Source organism: Sturnira hondurensis, unplaced genomic scaffold (assembly GCF_014824575.4).
Source record: "Sturnira hondurensis isolate 20B ecotype Veracruz unplaced genomic scaffold, ASM1482457v3 Scaffold0000880, whole genome shotgun sequence".
NCBI classification, from domain to species: domain Eukaryota; kingdom Metazoa; phylum Chordata; class Mammalia; order Chiroptera; family Phyllostomidae; genus Sturnira; species Sturnira hondurensis.
In genome coordinates this window covers 6,742,123-6,759,109 of record NW_028073511.1, presented here as the reverse complement: position 1 = coordinate 6,759,109, position 16,987 = coordinate 6,742,123, and the positions used below count along the sequence as shown (strand labels likewise).

Here is a 16,987-nt window from a genome sequence, read left to right as displayed (position 1 = left end):
TTTTCTGTGTGGACTGGGAAGAAACTCAATTCTATATCTAGTCAATCCAGAGAACCTTGGAGTTACTGGCAAAAAGGAAAACCCCAGAGTCTGGCTGAAAATACCCCGAGGAGTGAAGGAGTTAACTGAGTGTGTAAGCTTTATCTGGTGGCCAGTGAACTTGTGGTTTGCTGATTCGAGTCTCTGGTAAATGATTGTTAGAGACCTGTCATTGACAGACTTTGCTAATTTCTGCATTTCAAAAGCCCTCTGATTCCTCTGCAAGCATCCTTTGTCCCTTTACTCACTTCAGATGTACTCAGGTCTGCTTGCAAAAGGATCTATCAGGCACATAAACATGAATGACGAAGACTACAGCTCCCCTTACGACACAATCCAAAAAGAGAGGGCATATGAGGTTCCAGACCAGCCAGCAGAAAATGAAGGTGCCCTTTACAATAACACCCATGAAGACTGCAGGTCAGAAAATGATTTATATGCCACTGAGTTGGGAACCGATGGATATGACTTCGTATCAGCTTATGCTGTTAGGAATGAGGAGAACAGTGTGGCCTATTCCCAACCAGAAGACAGAGACTACGTCCTTCCTGATAAGGTATGTCCTGAGGCCCAGGATCCTCTACAGGCTGAGGCCCAAGAAGACAGGGACATCTTGATAGAAGAAACTCGGGACCTGGAGACGAGCCCAAAAGAGCCACAGGAGAGCAGAGGCGTGAGGGAGGAGAACCTGCCTTCTCTTTCAGCCTTCACCGTCCAGGGGAGCAGTGAATATTCCCCCACCTGCTATTCTGAGGCTGATGACTTGGAAGAAAACGAATCAGCTTTCACAAACCCTGCGATCACCCTCTTTGTGAAGGTAAGGGCTGCCTCAGGCAGGCACACTGGCACATGCGAGGTGGTGTGATTGATATTTCATTTTGCTCTGAGTGACCAGGGAAAGATGCACGGTGTCAGGGTCCTCGGATCTCAGTCCGTATTCAAGAGTAGGACTGATCAAGCCAGTCACTCCAGGGTTCATCCAGGATGGCTCTCAGAGCTGCAGCGTGTGGAAAGTGCATTTCAGGTGTGTGTCTAAGTATTGACTGCTATGTACCAACGGCAAAGCATTTTTTAAGACTTCACTTACCAGTGAGCAGAGATTGCTGCTTCAATCCGTACCTTGTCACAGGCGTTAGGTACATTTTCCCGTCTGGTAAATTTCCTTCATCAGCATGATTTTTAAAACCAAAACCAAGTCTTGTGAGAAAAAGTCAAACCTACAGTCAGGTATTGGAAAATCCTTCTTAGCATTTCTCAGGTCGCAGACACCTCCGGTAAATGGTCAATAAATGCTACCTCTGTCACCAAGCTTGTCCTTTTGGTACCAATATAACTAGAATATCTGATGAAGTGCAGTAGTTTAGGTAGTAGTAAGACATTAACTGTCAGTGTTAATGTTTAATGCTTATGATGTTTAGGCAAAGACATTTGGTGATCTTTGTATGTAATAAAGATTATGGCTATCAATATTATTAAAATATATCAGGGCTGAAAAAAATCATCCTAATTAACCAAGATATGGCAGAACATATCTTCCAATGTTCACCCTCCACGGTATTCACATTTACATGTTTTTAAATATGAATACAACCTGTCAGTAATACTGCTATTTTTGCTAATAAAAATGATTTCTCTATAACCTACAAAACTCCAGTTCGCACGCATTTCTTTCTCCCTTTCCTGGTTTCCAAAAACTGCTCTAGTGAAATACACTTTATTTACTAACTTAATACATTGTTTTCTGCTCTGTACTTCTCCCTAGTGGTTTTGTGTGTATATTGCATTTTCTTTATTCTACCAGGAGGACTTAGTAAAAAGCAACTAGCAGTGTGCGTGGCCCGTACTTGGGTACCTAACAAAGCCCGCCTCTATATGCTGAGCACTTGTGGGGATAGGGAAAGATAGGACCCCTGTTCTCCGGAAATCAACGTGGTGCCAGAGACAGGTCCGCACCTGGCTGATGCCCGTGAGTAGAGGAGGGAGCGGAGTGCTGCTGGGGGCCCGGGAGAGAGAGGGCCTTGGGGCAGAGGCCTTCCAGCAGGCAGGCTTCCGGCCTCCACGCCACAGCCCCGCCGCATTCAGTTCTAAGAAAACCCGGTCTTTTTAAAGTGAGGACTAAGTATGTTTTTTCTCAGGACAGAAGTATCCATGCAACCTCGTGCAACAGCCAACCATCATCATCACTGGCACCGAGACAATTATTTATAACCTTGGCAAAGTGTTCATTTCACCAGAGATTAGACCATCACTGGTGTGGAACCAAACAGAAGCTGGGGAGAAAAGGGGCACTGGCATCTCCTTCGGTTCCAGCAACAGGAGAAACCGCAGGGCAGTGCCGCGTGATTCCTAAATTACTTATGAACTGTTGCACTATAAAGCAAATGCTGTGTTTAAGTAACGTTTTAAGCTGACATTCTTTTTAGTGTAATTACGCTAACGAAGATGTTACAGAGCGTACCGTAGACCTCAGGCCTTATGTGTGGTCTCCTTTCTAAGACTATTCAGCAGAGCGCTCAGGAAGAAGAGGGACCGTTATCATCTCTGCTTTTAAGCGCCACCCTCATCCCCTCTGCAGACCTTTAGGATGTTGAACGGGAATATAATGTATGGAAATGGGTCAAACAGGCCATTCTTCTCCCATGGGAGTAGAGGGCCTGAGTGTAACCTGCTCAGGCTCCTCCTCCCTCCAACAACCCAGAGCGGGTGTCAGAACCCCCAGATATCACGGGGCTTGGGTGTGCTCCCCACGTTCCTATGGGGACTGACTGCTGCACAGTCCTCTCCTGGGCTGTTTTAGTGTAGAGTGGGCTGCGTTCACACTACACTCACTCGCGTACGTTCCTGCCTGTTCCAGACCAGTCATGCAGGTTGTAACTATGTCCAACCAACATTTTATTGAGGGTCAGCCATTTCAGGGTGTTGGCCAATTAATGAATATATATCCTTTATTTATTCATTCAGCAGACAGTTATTGTGTCAGGGCCGGGGTTTCCACCATGAAGAAAATATAGTCCTGGCTCCCACGCACTTTGCGTTCTAGTGGCAGAGACACCTAATGGACAAATAAATGAGTAAATATAAAACACATCCAATGGAAAGAGTGCTGAGAAGAAACATAAAACAGAATAATGTGTGGACTCATTCACTGTGGCTGCAGGAACAGATCACCACAATCTCAGCGGCTCAAAACAACACAACTCAATCTCTTCCAGGAGGTCAGAGATCTGGGTGAGTTTTGCGGAGCTAACACCCAGGTGTCAGCAGGGCTGTGCTCCTTCTGGAGGCCCCAGAGGAGAATCTGCTTCCTTCCCTCCCCTAGCATCTAGGGGCTGCCTACTGCTTACTCATGCTCACATCACGTCACCTTTCCACCCCCTGCTTTCCTCTTTACTCAGCCTTCTTCCAACCTGACTATCCTGGGTCCCTCTTATAAAAGGAGTCTTTGGCTCACCAGGATAACCTTCCCATAGGGAGAGTCTTAATTTAATTCTATCTGGAAAGTATTTTCTACCACAAAAGAAACGTTCATGGATCGTGAGAACTAAGGCATGGGTGTCTTTGGGAGCCATCTTCCCACCATGGGCCTGAGTGATGGTGAGAGAGGGAGCGAGAAGACGGCGCAGCTGGACTGGGGTGAGGGAGGGAGGGAGGGTGGTAATGGATGGGCTGGAGAGGTGGAGGCGGGCACAGTTCACACTGGGTCTCATGAGCCATTGGAAGAACTTTCACTTTCACTCTGAGTGGCATGGAAAGTCATCAGAGCATTCGGGAAGGAACATTCTGGCCATCTGTTTCGGTAACAGAGAAAGGGTAGAAACAGGAGAACAGTTTGAAGGTGATTGAAAAACTAGGCAAGAGATGATGGTGGGTTGGCCTGTGGTGATAGCAATGGAGGTCGTGTGAAGTAGGATTGAGATGATTTTGAAGAAAGAGCCCAGAGGTTTTGTGATGGATTAACGTGGAGTATAATGAAAGGAAAGAGCCAAGACTCACTCTAGGGGTTTTAACCAGAGGTACTGAGTGGGGAAAGGTGCTTTTCTCATTTCAGCTGTGGACGCCTTGTCCAGGAACTTACGATAGAGAAAATGTGCTCACACATTTATTCACGCATCTTCTCTTCTTCCTCCCTCCCTCCTTCCCTCCCCTCCTCCCCCCCTCCCTTTCTTCTTTCCTCCCCTTCTCCTTTCCATCCATCCAGCACTTACCACTTACTTACTACCTGACGGGTGCTGGGTCAGAGAGGAACACCACATAACTTAGGTCCAACTCTCTGATGGGGAAGACAGAAACACAGGTTTTGAAGGCAAGAGGGAAGAAATAATAACCTCTTGGTCATTGGCCGAGATCCAGCAAAAAAAAAAAAAAGGTCTCTAGTGAAGATATCCAACGATGTCCTAAAGCCACCAGGAGGAGTTGGTTCAGAATTTGCCGTGTAGGATTACTACATTTGTGCTGCTGCTTTCTGCTAAAACTGAGGGACCTACAGACATTTTTCTCATTGTAGTTGTGTGTGTATGTATGAGAGCAAGAGAAAAAAGAGAGAAAGGGGAAGAGAGGGGAGAGGAGAGGACAGGAGAGGACAGGAGAGGAGAGGAGAGGAGCAGCCTGGTATTTCATTTACTGCAGAGAAAAAAGTGTTGCAATGATGGTTACTGCAAAGACAAACGGTCGTGCATGTAGCTGATGTCATTCACTAGGGCGGGCAGTCTATATTGCAGAGCAGGCTTTGAAGTCGGGCTGCATGAGTCTGAGCCCTGGCTTAGCAAGTTAATTTCTGTTAAATTGTATAGCTTCTCTGAGCCTCAGTTTCTTTATTGGTGAAGTGAGTGTTGTAATGATATGTTCCTCCAGAAGTATTATGAAGATGAAATAAAATTCATGTAAATTGTTTAGTATAGTAACTGATATATAGGAAATGCTCAATTCATAGGAGCCTACATTATTATTACTGATAGTGATGAATTCGAACCATACATGAAGTAATAGTTTTATTTGAAGCACACTCAATAATTCTTAGTAGACATTCAATACATGCTCCATTATGGATCCAATTGGATCAGGACTGGAACTGATCCTAACATGAGCAGTGGTCAGAAATTCTAACAAAACTCTGTCAATGATTTGCTATGAAGCATTCCTGGACCATCCTCATTTTTGAAATTCTATCCCCTCCAACTTCCATAATCTTTGATTTCTTTGAAATGCAATCTTTTCTGATTCTTGCAGTCTTTCATTTTATCTAGTCTCCCATGTATGGCACTACCTGTTATCCACTCTGGGAAACTGCTCAAGAACAATTGTGAGCTCGAGGTTTGGTGGGAAGGGCCACTGCAATACCCACACTCCTTTCCACCATCAGCTCACACGAAGCCTGCCCCCCCGGGAAGCACTCACAAAGCTCGTCTCTGAGTAGACACTCACAGGGTCCCTCACAGGGCTGCCAAGGTTCTGCACTGATCAAATTCAAGGGGCATTATTCACAAAAATGTAAAGGGTGCCCCTCTTCTGAAGTCAGACAAATAACAGCCCTGGTTAATGTTTCTTAGCCTCATAGCCTGGAATCTTTGTTCTACAGGGTGAACCCCTACAGTTTAGCTCAGCTTTGTGGAAAGTGTCACAGAACAGTCAATAATTATCATAGCTATGGCACCGGAGCCTTATGCCGTTCCAGGGCTCATGGTATCCAAAACAGGGTATCCAACACAATGCATGGGATATTAGAATATTATAATTAGAAGTTTAAAATTAAGCAACATTTCACCCTGGCTGAGTGGCTCAGTTCGTTGGAGTGTCATCCCATATACTGCAAGGTTGTGGGTTCAATTCTTAGTCAGGGCGTATACCTAGGTCGTGGGTTCAATCCCCAGTTGGGACACGTCTGGGAGGCAACTGACCAATGTTTCTCTCTCACATAGATATTTCCCTCTCTCTCTTTCTCTTTCTCCCTCCTCTCTTTCTCTTTTTCTAAAGTCAGTAACTATATCCTCAGGTGAGGATTTGAAAAATTAAGCAATATATCTATTTAATTTTATTAAGTTCTCTTAAATGTCAATATGTTATATTTTTCAGAATGTGCAGTGTATTCTTATAGTAGCACATTAACATAATTTGTAAATGAATAAATATATGTATATTATGAGTAAAGGCATACGTTTTTTATTGACAGGGCTGGTCCATTTTTTTAAAGAAATCTTACTGACTCAGAGGCTTTTGTGTGACTGTCTGTGGGGCTGGGGCTTTTTCCCTGACCGAGAACTGATGAGAACAGGTCCCCTCACCCCCCAGGGATTTCCTGGGAATTTTCATAAGTAGCGCATTTAGTCTATTTGCCTTGGAGATAAACAAAAATTCATAGTAGCAGGGAGAAACTATCCCATCCCATTGAGGAAATGAGGGAAAGTGATGTTGGATTTGGGTGTTGAGAAGTGACCCAGTGGGATATTCCAGGCGGGAAGCTTGGCCGGAGCAAAAGCACAGCAAATGCATACTTGTTAGGACTGGGTCTTTTCGACTGCGGTGAAGAGAAGATCCACGTGGGTGCAGAGCAGACAGTGAGGTCGGAGACCTAGGAGGGCGGTCTTTCACGGCAAATGGGGGACTTGAATTTAATCTGGAAGAGCACTGAATGGTTTGGAAAAAGATCATGAGCAAAGCAAGGTGTAAGGGGATGGATACACAATTAAAAGGCCTTCGCGTTGACCCTGTGAAGCAGGACCCAGCAGACATCCACCAAACTTCATTTCTAAAATTAACCAAGTGTTTAGATATGAAAACATTATATATAAAAAGAATATGTATTTTAGAGTTATTCTTTCATTGAACTAACTCTCCGATATGCCCAAATATTTAAATCTTTGGCTTCATACAGACAAATTTCTGGAAAAAGTTAGCAAGTATCATACTGATTTATGTATTATATACACAGGGTCCAGCACAAAATTTAATGCCCCTGTTTATTACAAAATCATAAGCATGGAATTTTGTAACATAACAACATCACACTCAAACATACCATTTGACATTTTAGGTGAAATGTTCAAATTAAAACTATGAATTATTATACCCATGTTATTACCCTACCAGCCACACTCAAGCAGGTCTTACTTCTGCTGGACCCTGTATGTGTATCTAGTTATTTATATTGGGAGTTATATGGATTCAGTACAAAGTTTCAGCTGAGACTGTTTCAGCATAGCTTCCAATAAAAAAGTGTTTGTGTGGCCTGGCTTGGCCTGGCTGGACCATTCAAGAATTGCACAGTCAGATGCCTAGAAATAGCTGGCGCCCTGCCAGTCTCTTCCTGTCCCACACGTCCCTAGGAACAATCGGCCCAAAAGTCGGTGATAAGGACGTATCAAAGTGTGTCCTTGGAAACATCTGTGAGCAGATGCAAGTCCAAGCCTGTTGCATGTGCCCAGTTGTCCTTTCCTGGAACCAAGGCAATGCGTAGAAATGGAACAAGAACAGGTTGGAACAAAGATTTCTATACTTGTCATAACTTCTTTTTTTAATTAGGGTGTTGGGAACACCATCAAGTCCAAAGGCTACTCAACACTGTTTTCAAGGCTCCTGTATGAACCGTTGACTCTGTGAATCAGGGCTGTCAGTTAAAGAAGCCACAGAATTATAACGCTATGACAAGAAAAGTGAAAACAGAGGAGGTGAAGAGCTTGCCCGAGGCTGCCTGTGGCTGAGGAGCAAGCCAGGACTTCAGCTTCTCAATCCAGGGCACTTTCGCAATTGAATGTATTGGCATCCCTAGCCGGGGGTGCTGGGGGTTCATGACTATGCAAAACTCTACGCAAAATCTTTGTGGAGAATGATCTCAGGAGGGTCTGCGAACCCTCACTGTTATCTGTCTCTGTGGAGTGTTCCACTTTCCCTACCTGGGTACACAGGCCTTGCAGGTATGTCCACGTCAATTTCATGAGTCTGGGCCTTTGCTCCAACTGTTGCTTTTCGGTTATCCTGCAATAACCCACTGTCCTCTCAGACCCACCTCTTCAGGAAGCCCTTCCCGGCCCCTCCAGCCTGGGCTAGGCTGGGTCTCCTCTGTGCCCGCGAAATGCCCTTACCTCAGTGTATCCATTGGCTAGGGCTACTGTAAGGAAGTACCACAGACCTCATAGCTCAACCAATAGAAATTCTTCCTCTCAACTCTGGAGGCTAGGAGTCCATGATCAAACTATTGGCAGAGCTGGTTTCTTTTTAGGCCTCTCTCTTTAGTTTATAGGTGGCTATTTTCTCCAGTGTCTCCACCTGGTCCTCCATGTGTGTGTGTTGCTCCTACTCTTACAAGGACATCCTGAAGTACTAGGGATTATGGTTCAACATGCAAATACTGGGAAGCACAATTCAGCCCATGACACTTAATGTTATAATTACCTCTTAGTGTCTTTATTGCTCTCTAGTTATGAACTCTTGAAGGAGGGTTTGCCTTTCATCCATTCCCATATATTTGGCCCATGGCTACTTAAGTGAGGATTGAATGATGGAGGAGGGAATGAGTTACTCTGTGATCCTCAGGGCTTTGTGGGAGGAAGAAGGCTTGCCCCCTGGCCCACAGCAGTAATGAGAATGCTGCTCTAGGTCCCCTGTATTAGTTTCGTAAGGCTGCTGTAACAAGTTACCATAAAAGGTATTGCTAAAAAAAACAGAAATGCATTCTCTCACAGTTCCAGAAGCCAGAAGTCTGAAGTCGAGGCTTTGGCAGAGTGACATCCCTCTGATAGCTCTAGGGGAGATGTCCTTGCCTTTTCCAGCCTCTGTGGCCCCTGGCATTCCTTGGCTGGGGCTGGGTCCCTTCACTCTCTGCCTCCTTTATCACAAGGCCCTCCCTCTTGTGTCTCAGCATCTGGTTTTTCTTCTCTTCCCTTGTAAGATTTGTCAATGTATTTACGGCCCACCCTAATGCAGGGTGATTTAATTCATCTACAAAGAACATTTAAAAAAATAAGGTCACACTTACAGGCTCTGGTTGGACATGTCTTTGGGGCAGATTGAGTTGAGTTGAAGCACGATGAACCTCTGGACATGGACAGACGCTCCTGGATCCATATTTCCCACCAAGTGCAAGGGGTCTGTGAGAATTCAGTGGAGTGTTTGCATCTTCATCTCATTAGTTCTCAGACATTTGTGAGAATGCCAGGCACGCTCCTGGCATCATCCTGAAGTTGGGCAGAAAGCCAGTATTCTCGGTGCTTAATTTGATTTGTTGAGCTGTGAAGGGATGCTCTAGTCGAAGGACTTGAGGGTTCACCCAGCAGTCAGTCGGCGTGAAACAGAGCAAGGAGCAGCCTGTGGTCACAATGTCACCACAGCTAAATCAATGTGTCATGTTCCCAGGCCTGCCTCTGTGTCTCTGTGTCAGTATAATTGTCTAAATACTATTCTGTCAGTAGACAGAGATGGTAAACCAAATGCAGTGACCAGGAGAAAGCGAGGGAAAAGAACATCAACTGACTGGGCTGGGGCTTCCAGTCAGAACACCGGGGAAGGGCGACAGTGTTCGAATAGTGAATGACATGATGGATCCTTTTCTGGACTCCCGTTTTCAAAGGATAAGTCACCAGAATGTTAACTCCATGAGGGAAGAGACCGCACATTGCTTATCTCTACAGCACAGTGTCCGGTGGAGCAGCTCCATGAGGGAAGGGACCATGCGTTGCTTATCTCTGCAGCACAGTGTCCTTTGGGGTGCTGGGCTTGTCACAGGGGGCTCTGTCAATGTTGTTCAAAGTGAACAGAGCTGTCAGATAATTTTCACTGACCTACTGGAGTAAAGACCATCCCTTGAAAGAAAATTGCAAATCAGATACTTAACTGCCCTGCGTTTCGCCTTGCCCATCCCCAATGTCACCAGGTTCACCCTTGAATGTCAGGTGCAAGGCCTTACGTCCTGTCCCTGACAACCTGAAAGCCTCTCTGCTCCCATCTGCCACCATGCCCTGCCTCACTCACTATGCTCCGGGGATGCTGAGCTTCCCACAAACGGGATTCTGTTCTGCCTCATCTGGCTTTGCCCGTGAAGATCCCTTTGCCGACAGTGTCTCCTCCCCTTCATCATCAGACCAACTCCTCCTCTTTTCCCCTGACTTCTGTTCCCTGGGAAGCCATCTCTGAACCCCCAGGCTGTTTTGAGTGATATTACATCAGTGCTTCCCTCCATCTCAGGGCTTGTCACCTAGCATCACATCATCCGGGTAACGGTGTGTGACCACCCTGTTCCTCACTACACTGAAAGTTCCACAGGGAAGCTCTCTCCCGCCACATCTTATCTGCCTGTGTGTGTACACCTGCCACCAGCATGGACCCTGGCCCATAGTTGGGGCTCATACATATTTGTTGAATTGAGTTAAACTGATCTGGTAATGGGAAGAATAGTTCTTTTTTGAAGGGAAAGCTTGTTAGTGGTATATGGAAAAATTGGTCAGTATTCAAAAAAAATTGACCAGGTGAGGCTGGGTAGATGGTCCCAATACAAGCCAGTTTGTGGGAAGACATAGTAGAAAAAGAGAAGGGGAAATTCATGCTTACTGAACGTTTACTTTGAACCATGCTCTGTGTTAGGTCACCCGCCTTGTTGGTATTATCTCCATAATAAAACTGGAGAGCCAAGTCCCCATCTGGATTCTGACACTGATCACCCATGCAACTTTGGGGAAGTCATTGCACTGTCTGGGCATTAAATTTCTCACCTGTAGATGAATAAAAACAAACAGTCTGGATGAGGGGAGCCCAAGAGCCTCCAGTGGTTCTAATCTTCTGTGTATAGAAGCTTTTCTCCTGCACAGTAAAACAGTCCCTCCCACGAGGATTCCCTCTCCCCTCACATCCTAAATTTATATTCTTCTCATGTTCTCTGAAGTATATAGTGAATATACTATTAGGCAGCTCTGTGATTTTTGAAATAGGGCAAGAAGGAAATTGTGAATAACGAAGAAAGAGAGACCCACATAGAAATAGGATTGCAAGGGTATCTGCTGTCTTTTCTCCCCACTTTGAACAGGGTAATTGTTTTCATGGTTCAAAATTTGAAAGGTACAGGAGCTAGAGTCTCCCCCGCCATTGCAGTCCCTCAGACAACTCCTTTTCATTTTCAGAGGCAAGTCCTTCGAATTGCCTAGAATTGTCATGCATGTTCTTCCTGAGCTGTCTCTTGCCCATTCTGGCAAATCCATGCATGCTCATATGTTTGAAATTGACTAGTTTTTCCCCTTTTATTTAACACAAATGACCTTATACCATATATCTTTTATGCACTTCACTTCTCAGAGGATCGATTATATTGGGACATATTTTAAATACATTAAAATTCAGCAGTTTTAAGTGTGCAGGTCACTGAGTTTTGAACAAAAGCGTGTGGTCGTGTAACAACTATCACAACCATAATGTAGAATATTTCTGTGAAAAAATTCCCTCTTGGCCTGTCTCCATGAGTCCACTTCCAGCCAATCCTGACTCCTAGAAACCACAGATCTTCTTTCGATCACACTAGTTTTGCCTTTTCAAAGGTCTTAGATAAGTAGAATTAAACTTTGTATAGTCTTTTGTGTGTGGTTTCTTTCACTGTAGCATAATGCTTTTTAATCCATCCATGTTGGTACATATACCAGCAGTTGGTTTTTCTTTTAGTCACTGGGTAGTATTTCCTTCTATAATTATTACACAATTTGTTTGTGCATTCAGCAATTGATGGACACTTGAGTTCTTTCCCAGTTTGAAGCTATTATTAATAAAACAGCAATAAACATTGACATATAAACTGTTGCATTGATTCTGTTTTCATTTATCTTGGGCAAATACTTAGGAGTAGGATTATTGGGTTATATGACTAGTGAATGCTTAACCTTATTAAAACATTTTTTTCAAATTATTTTCAGAATTTGTATGAGACTTCTAGCTGCTTCCTTTCCAGCACTTGGTATTGTCAGTCTTTTAAGTTTTAGGCATACTCATAAATGTCCAATGGTATTTCATTGCAGCTTTAATTTACATTTTTCTAATGGCTAATAATGTTAAACATCTTTTCATGTACTTACCCATCAGTAAATCTTCTTTGATGAAATATCTGTTTAAATATTTTGCTCATTATTATTATTTTAGCATTAAGTCTCACTGAGTTTTAAGAGTTCTTTATATATTTGAGATAATATATTTTATCAGATGAGTTTTTCACAAATAGTTTATAAGTCTACAGATTCATATGTAATTTCATAAATGTATTTTGAAGACACAAGTTTTTTATTTTGATGAAGTACGTTTACCTTTTTCCCTATGGTTTGGGGGGGGGGTTGTGTGGGTTGTGTTCTAAGAAATGTTTGTTCAACCCAAGGTCACAAAGGTTTTTTCATATATTTTCTTCTACCTTTAGGTTTTGTATTTATTTCTATGATCCATTTTAAGCTAATTTTTCATAGTCTCTCTGTCTGTCTCTCTCTGTCTCTCTCTATCCCTCCCCTTCCCAAACTCTACTCCAAACTCTTTTCTCCTAAGCCTGTATTCTGGTTCTGTTCTACCTGTTCCTAACATCTGAAAACCATCATTTCGTATAGTTTGTCTGCTTTACGAGTGAGTGGTTCAAGGTAATGTTCTAGTTGTTAAGGATAAATCTGGTTTCTTTTACTCCATCCTAGCTGGTAGTGGAGGTTGTTCTAGTGGACTTTAAGATCCCCTTTTCTCTTGAGTTGCTTCCCTTTTCTTCCCAAATATTGGCCTCTTGAATTCAAGTTTGAATTGTAGTTTGGAATGTAGTCATGAAGTTCAATTGGACTAAAATCTAATGCTAATGACATTAAAGTAAGTTTGTAAGAGACAGCTATAGCAAATATTTAGCTTTTAGGCAAAGGTTGCTTGCTAACCTTCCTTATTTCTATTCTTTTTTAAAGAGCTTGTTGTGTTTTTCAAAGTCTTTATTATATACCTTAAGTTCTAAGCAATGAGAAGACAGGGAAATAGATGTCGTAGCTAATCATTCACCAACACAAGTCAAAATACAATACCAACTTCTCTTCTTCTAAGGCCTTACTATTCAAGCCTCTGGTGAGTCTATGAGCTTTTTAGGAAAACCCTGGGAAAAGTAGACTTTACTACTACTAGAAAGGAATCATGTTTTCAATCTACTTTCTAATGTTGTTGTTACGTGCTATTGAGTTGGCACCAACGCCTGATGACGTTGTGAGTGAGGGATGTTCACAATGTCCAGGCTTCAACAGCCATGCTCAGTTCCAGTAGACTCATGCCTGTGGCTGCTTTTATGAAGCCAATCTATCTCATGTTGGGTTTTCCCCTTTTCCTGCCTTTAAAAATTCGTTTGAATAATATTGTTTCTTCCAAAGAACTGCCCTCTCATGATGTGGGTGAAGGAGGACAGTTTCAGTTTTTTCACTTTTAACTCCAATGATGCTTCAGGCTTAAATTGCTATAGGACCCAGTTGTTCTTCTTTCTGATAGTTCAGGATATCCTTAGAGCTCTCCTCCCACACCATATCCCAAAAAAAAAATTTTTCTTCATCAGCCCTCTTCACTGTCCAGCTTCCACATCCATACATAGTAATTGGGAGTATGAGGGTGTGGATGCTCTTGGCCTTGCTCTAGAATGACACACTTTGCTCTTAGTGATTTTTCCATTGCTGTCCTTCTGAGTCTCAGCCTTCTCTTGATTTCTTGGCTGCAGCTTCCATTTGAATGGATACCTTACAACACCTTCTGATACCCAGGCCAAAACTGCCCAGAATAAATGTATGCATGAACTGTATTATGTACATAGGAAAATGCTCTGGCTAGCAGCTCCGCTCCCAGATAACACTCCTTTCAAAATAGGAGAGGACTTTCCTCGTGAACGGAGAGTGAATTTTTACCTGAAACCAAGTGTTTTGTGCTATCTTGAAAAGACAAAGATTAGGAATATGGGCTTTAAGCCTGTCCCATTTTTAGGCTTTATAAGCAGAGGCTCCTTCATCCCTTAATGAGCTTGGGGGCCAGTAGGAGTGCCAGACTGTCAGGAGTGCCTCGCATTATTGCCAGGGCTTGGTGCACAACTGTAACATGGCAACAGCCGAAAGAAATAAGAGAATTCATTGTTTAGGAAACCACTAATGTTCTGAGGTTTCAGTGATAACGACTACACAGTAAATATGTTACATGGTACTGACTAACTGACATGAGTATCTTTTGTTAAGTGGATTACAACCACAGGTTGGTTTTTCCATCTAGAGAAATATTTTTGTCTACTTCTGTGGTGGCAAGAAAAGAAAGAATTTAGTGATAGTCATTTTCTATTTATAACAGCAACCTTCCACAAACTGGCTTGGTTCTCCTAGAACTGTGCCATTCAAAATGATAGCCATTAGCCACAAGTGGCTATTTAAATATACATTAATTTAAACAAAAGATACGGAAAATTTAATTTCTCAGTCAGACTAGCCACGTTTGAAGTGTTCAACTGCCACATGCGGCTAATGGCTACCATACTGAAAAGTGCCAATATGGAATATTCCTATTGCCACAGAAAGTTCTATGAGACAGTGTTCTTGTAGGTGACTTGGGTTCAGATCTGGCATGGAAGACCTTTCTGGGCCTTTATTCCCTTGTCTGAAAATAAGAGGTTGGATGACTGAGTTCAGTGACACAGAAGTGTTCACGCCCACAAAATAAAGGAACCGCCAGTGAAAATTATTTGCATCTATAAACATCTGTGCTCTAAGTTTATATGAACCAAATGGTTTAAAATGGTAACTGTCTAGGCAATGCTCTACTATGAATAATGTCTTTGAAAACCTCCATAATGCTGTCACTCTCCACTGGCCAAGGCCAGGCCAACTGAGAGTCTCACGGTGGCCTCTTACTGAAGCTGTAGTAACTCTGAGGGCTGCAGGTGCTGCCCCTCCAGCCAGTAGGGCCAAATGTACCACCAGTAAGCCCGGTACTCAGGCCCAGAGATCAGGGTCTTTCTCCTCAGTCAGAACAACTTGCCAGGTTGAAACAGGGAGGGTTATCTGGGGTGAGGGAAGGAGGTTGTTTATTGAGAAAATACAAGGGTAAAGGTTGAATGATTGTTTTGTGAGTGTGGTGCATTCTTATCCCATAATAAAAATTTTATAGGTACAAGAATGAACTCAGGTCAATTGCCTGTCAATTGCCTGGTCAATTCCTGTGTATCTCTTAATCCATTTCAAATCAACGGATTGATGAATCTTTATTGAGTCTGCACTCTGCACTTCATGTGCCCATGCCGTGAGAGACAGAAAAGCAGTCTGAGATGAGAGCCCTTCCCTTGCGTCTCTGGCCGGCTGGCTCAGGAGGAAAGATGGACACTATCAAACATTTAGAAATGGATACAAGAGTCATGGTTGAATCAAGTTCTAGAAGGTATGATTCACAGTACTACCGAATAAGCACTGAAGACATTCAGAGATGGAAGAGGACTGGACTTATCAGGGAAGGCTTCATGGAAGAGACAGCCCTTAAACTCTGAAGGAAATGTAGGTACTGGGTTGGCAGATAGAATCAAGGAGGAGATTCCAGGCCTCAGCCATTACATTGCCCTTCTCAATCCTCTGTCACTTTGGGAGGCAGTTTAACATAGTGGTTTAAAGCTGAAACCCTGGAACTAGCCTGTGTGCTTCGAATCCTGGTCCTGTCACTTACCAGTTCTGCAATCTTGGCCAATTCACTACTTCTCACTGGATCATTGTGAGGGTAGAATGAGTTCATATATATGAAAGTCTTAGGTACAAAATACGTGCCACTCCAATCTCTCCCTCTCAGGGATTATTTGTTTTTACTTATAGTATATAGACTGAGCAGCTCTTCTTTCAATAGGAGTCTCAACAACTTGCATTTCTGTGATCTTTCCATGATTTACTCAGTTTGGTTTGCCTGATTTTTAATTTTTGTGACTGGCAAATATACCCTAGTTAAGTCAAGCCAACCTGCAGAATTATGTCTGGTGAATGCCTCAGTTTTTCTTATCAAAATACATCATCAGAGCCCTGGGCAGGATCCACATAATCATCCAGTTTAAGGGTGGTTCTTAATGTGCTTCCCAGGGCCACCCCTGAATTATATAAGAGAGACTGGTTGGTTCAGGAAGGCCTCCCTGCTGTGTCAGGCTTCTTCCAAACCTTTGGAGGGCAAAGCCTGGGCCTTGATGCCCAGCCAGTGTTCGCACAGTGCATGGCACCTCCTTATTGGTCTAGGACTCTTGAACTGACTTCCTGTTGTAAAATGGTCTAGTGATGCTTAACTCCTACTGACTTCCACAGAGTAACATAATTCAATTCTCCTCAATTCAACTGACATTTAGTGAGTGTTCCCTCTGTGCCTGGCTTAGTGTTAGATGTCTGGGATTCAGCAGTGAGCAAGACAGGTAGACAGTCTCTCCTTTCATGGAGCTAATGTGACCACTCTACCACTTCTTTGGGTCTCCCAAGGGAGAGATAGTCCAGGGAATGTAGAGGAACATTGTGAAGCATTGCATTATCCTTACAATCTCAGGACACAGCACCTCTGGCAAGAAACAGTCAATTCCACCTGAATTACAGTTGGCCAGAGAGTTCTTATTCTCAGATGTGAGTGGGCTGTACCCTTAAGGGTGCTGGACAGTGTGTTGTGTTGAGCAAGATGATCGTTAGGTGCCGGCATGCCAGAGGTCTCAGTCAATGGTTTTACAACCTGAGATAAGGGAGGAAGAGAAATTTCAAGCCTCACCTGTAGGGGGCACTCCTGTTCATTCCTTGTTAGGAACTCATCAAAGCATTCATAAGATTTCCTGTGAATTTTAAATCCCCTGCATGAGTTAGAAGAGGTTTGGCTGTTTGTTATAGGAACCCTGATAATGGTCTGAGAAGCAGGGTTTTATTTCCCGTGTGGTGAGAGTTCTGGTGGGTGGCTGTCAGGAGTGAGGTCAGCTGGGGGTGAGGATAAGGCCAGCAGCAAACCTTCCTTA

General features: G+C 43.5%; 1 protein-coding gene across 1 annotated transcript in view; it reads left to right on the top strand.

The window, feature by feature from the left end:
• Positions 1-328: 328 nt before the first annotated feature.
• Positions 329-16,987, top strand: part of CLIC5 (chloride intracellular channel 5) — a 153,657-nt gene continuing 136,998 nt past the window's right edge. Inside the window, exon 1 of the mRNA XM_037054154.1 lies at positions 329-856. Within this exon, the coding sequence (XP_036910049.1) occupies positions 338-856 (519 nt within the window). The 5' untranslated portion in view covers positions 329-337. The remainder of the gene's footprint in view (positions 857-16,987) is intronic.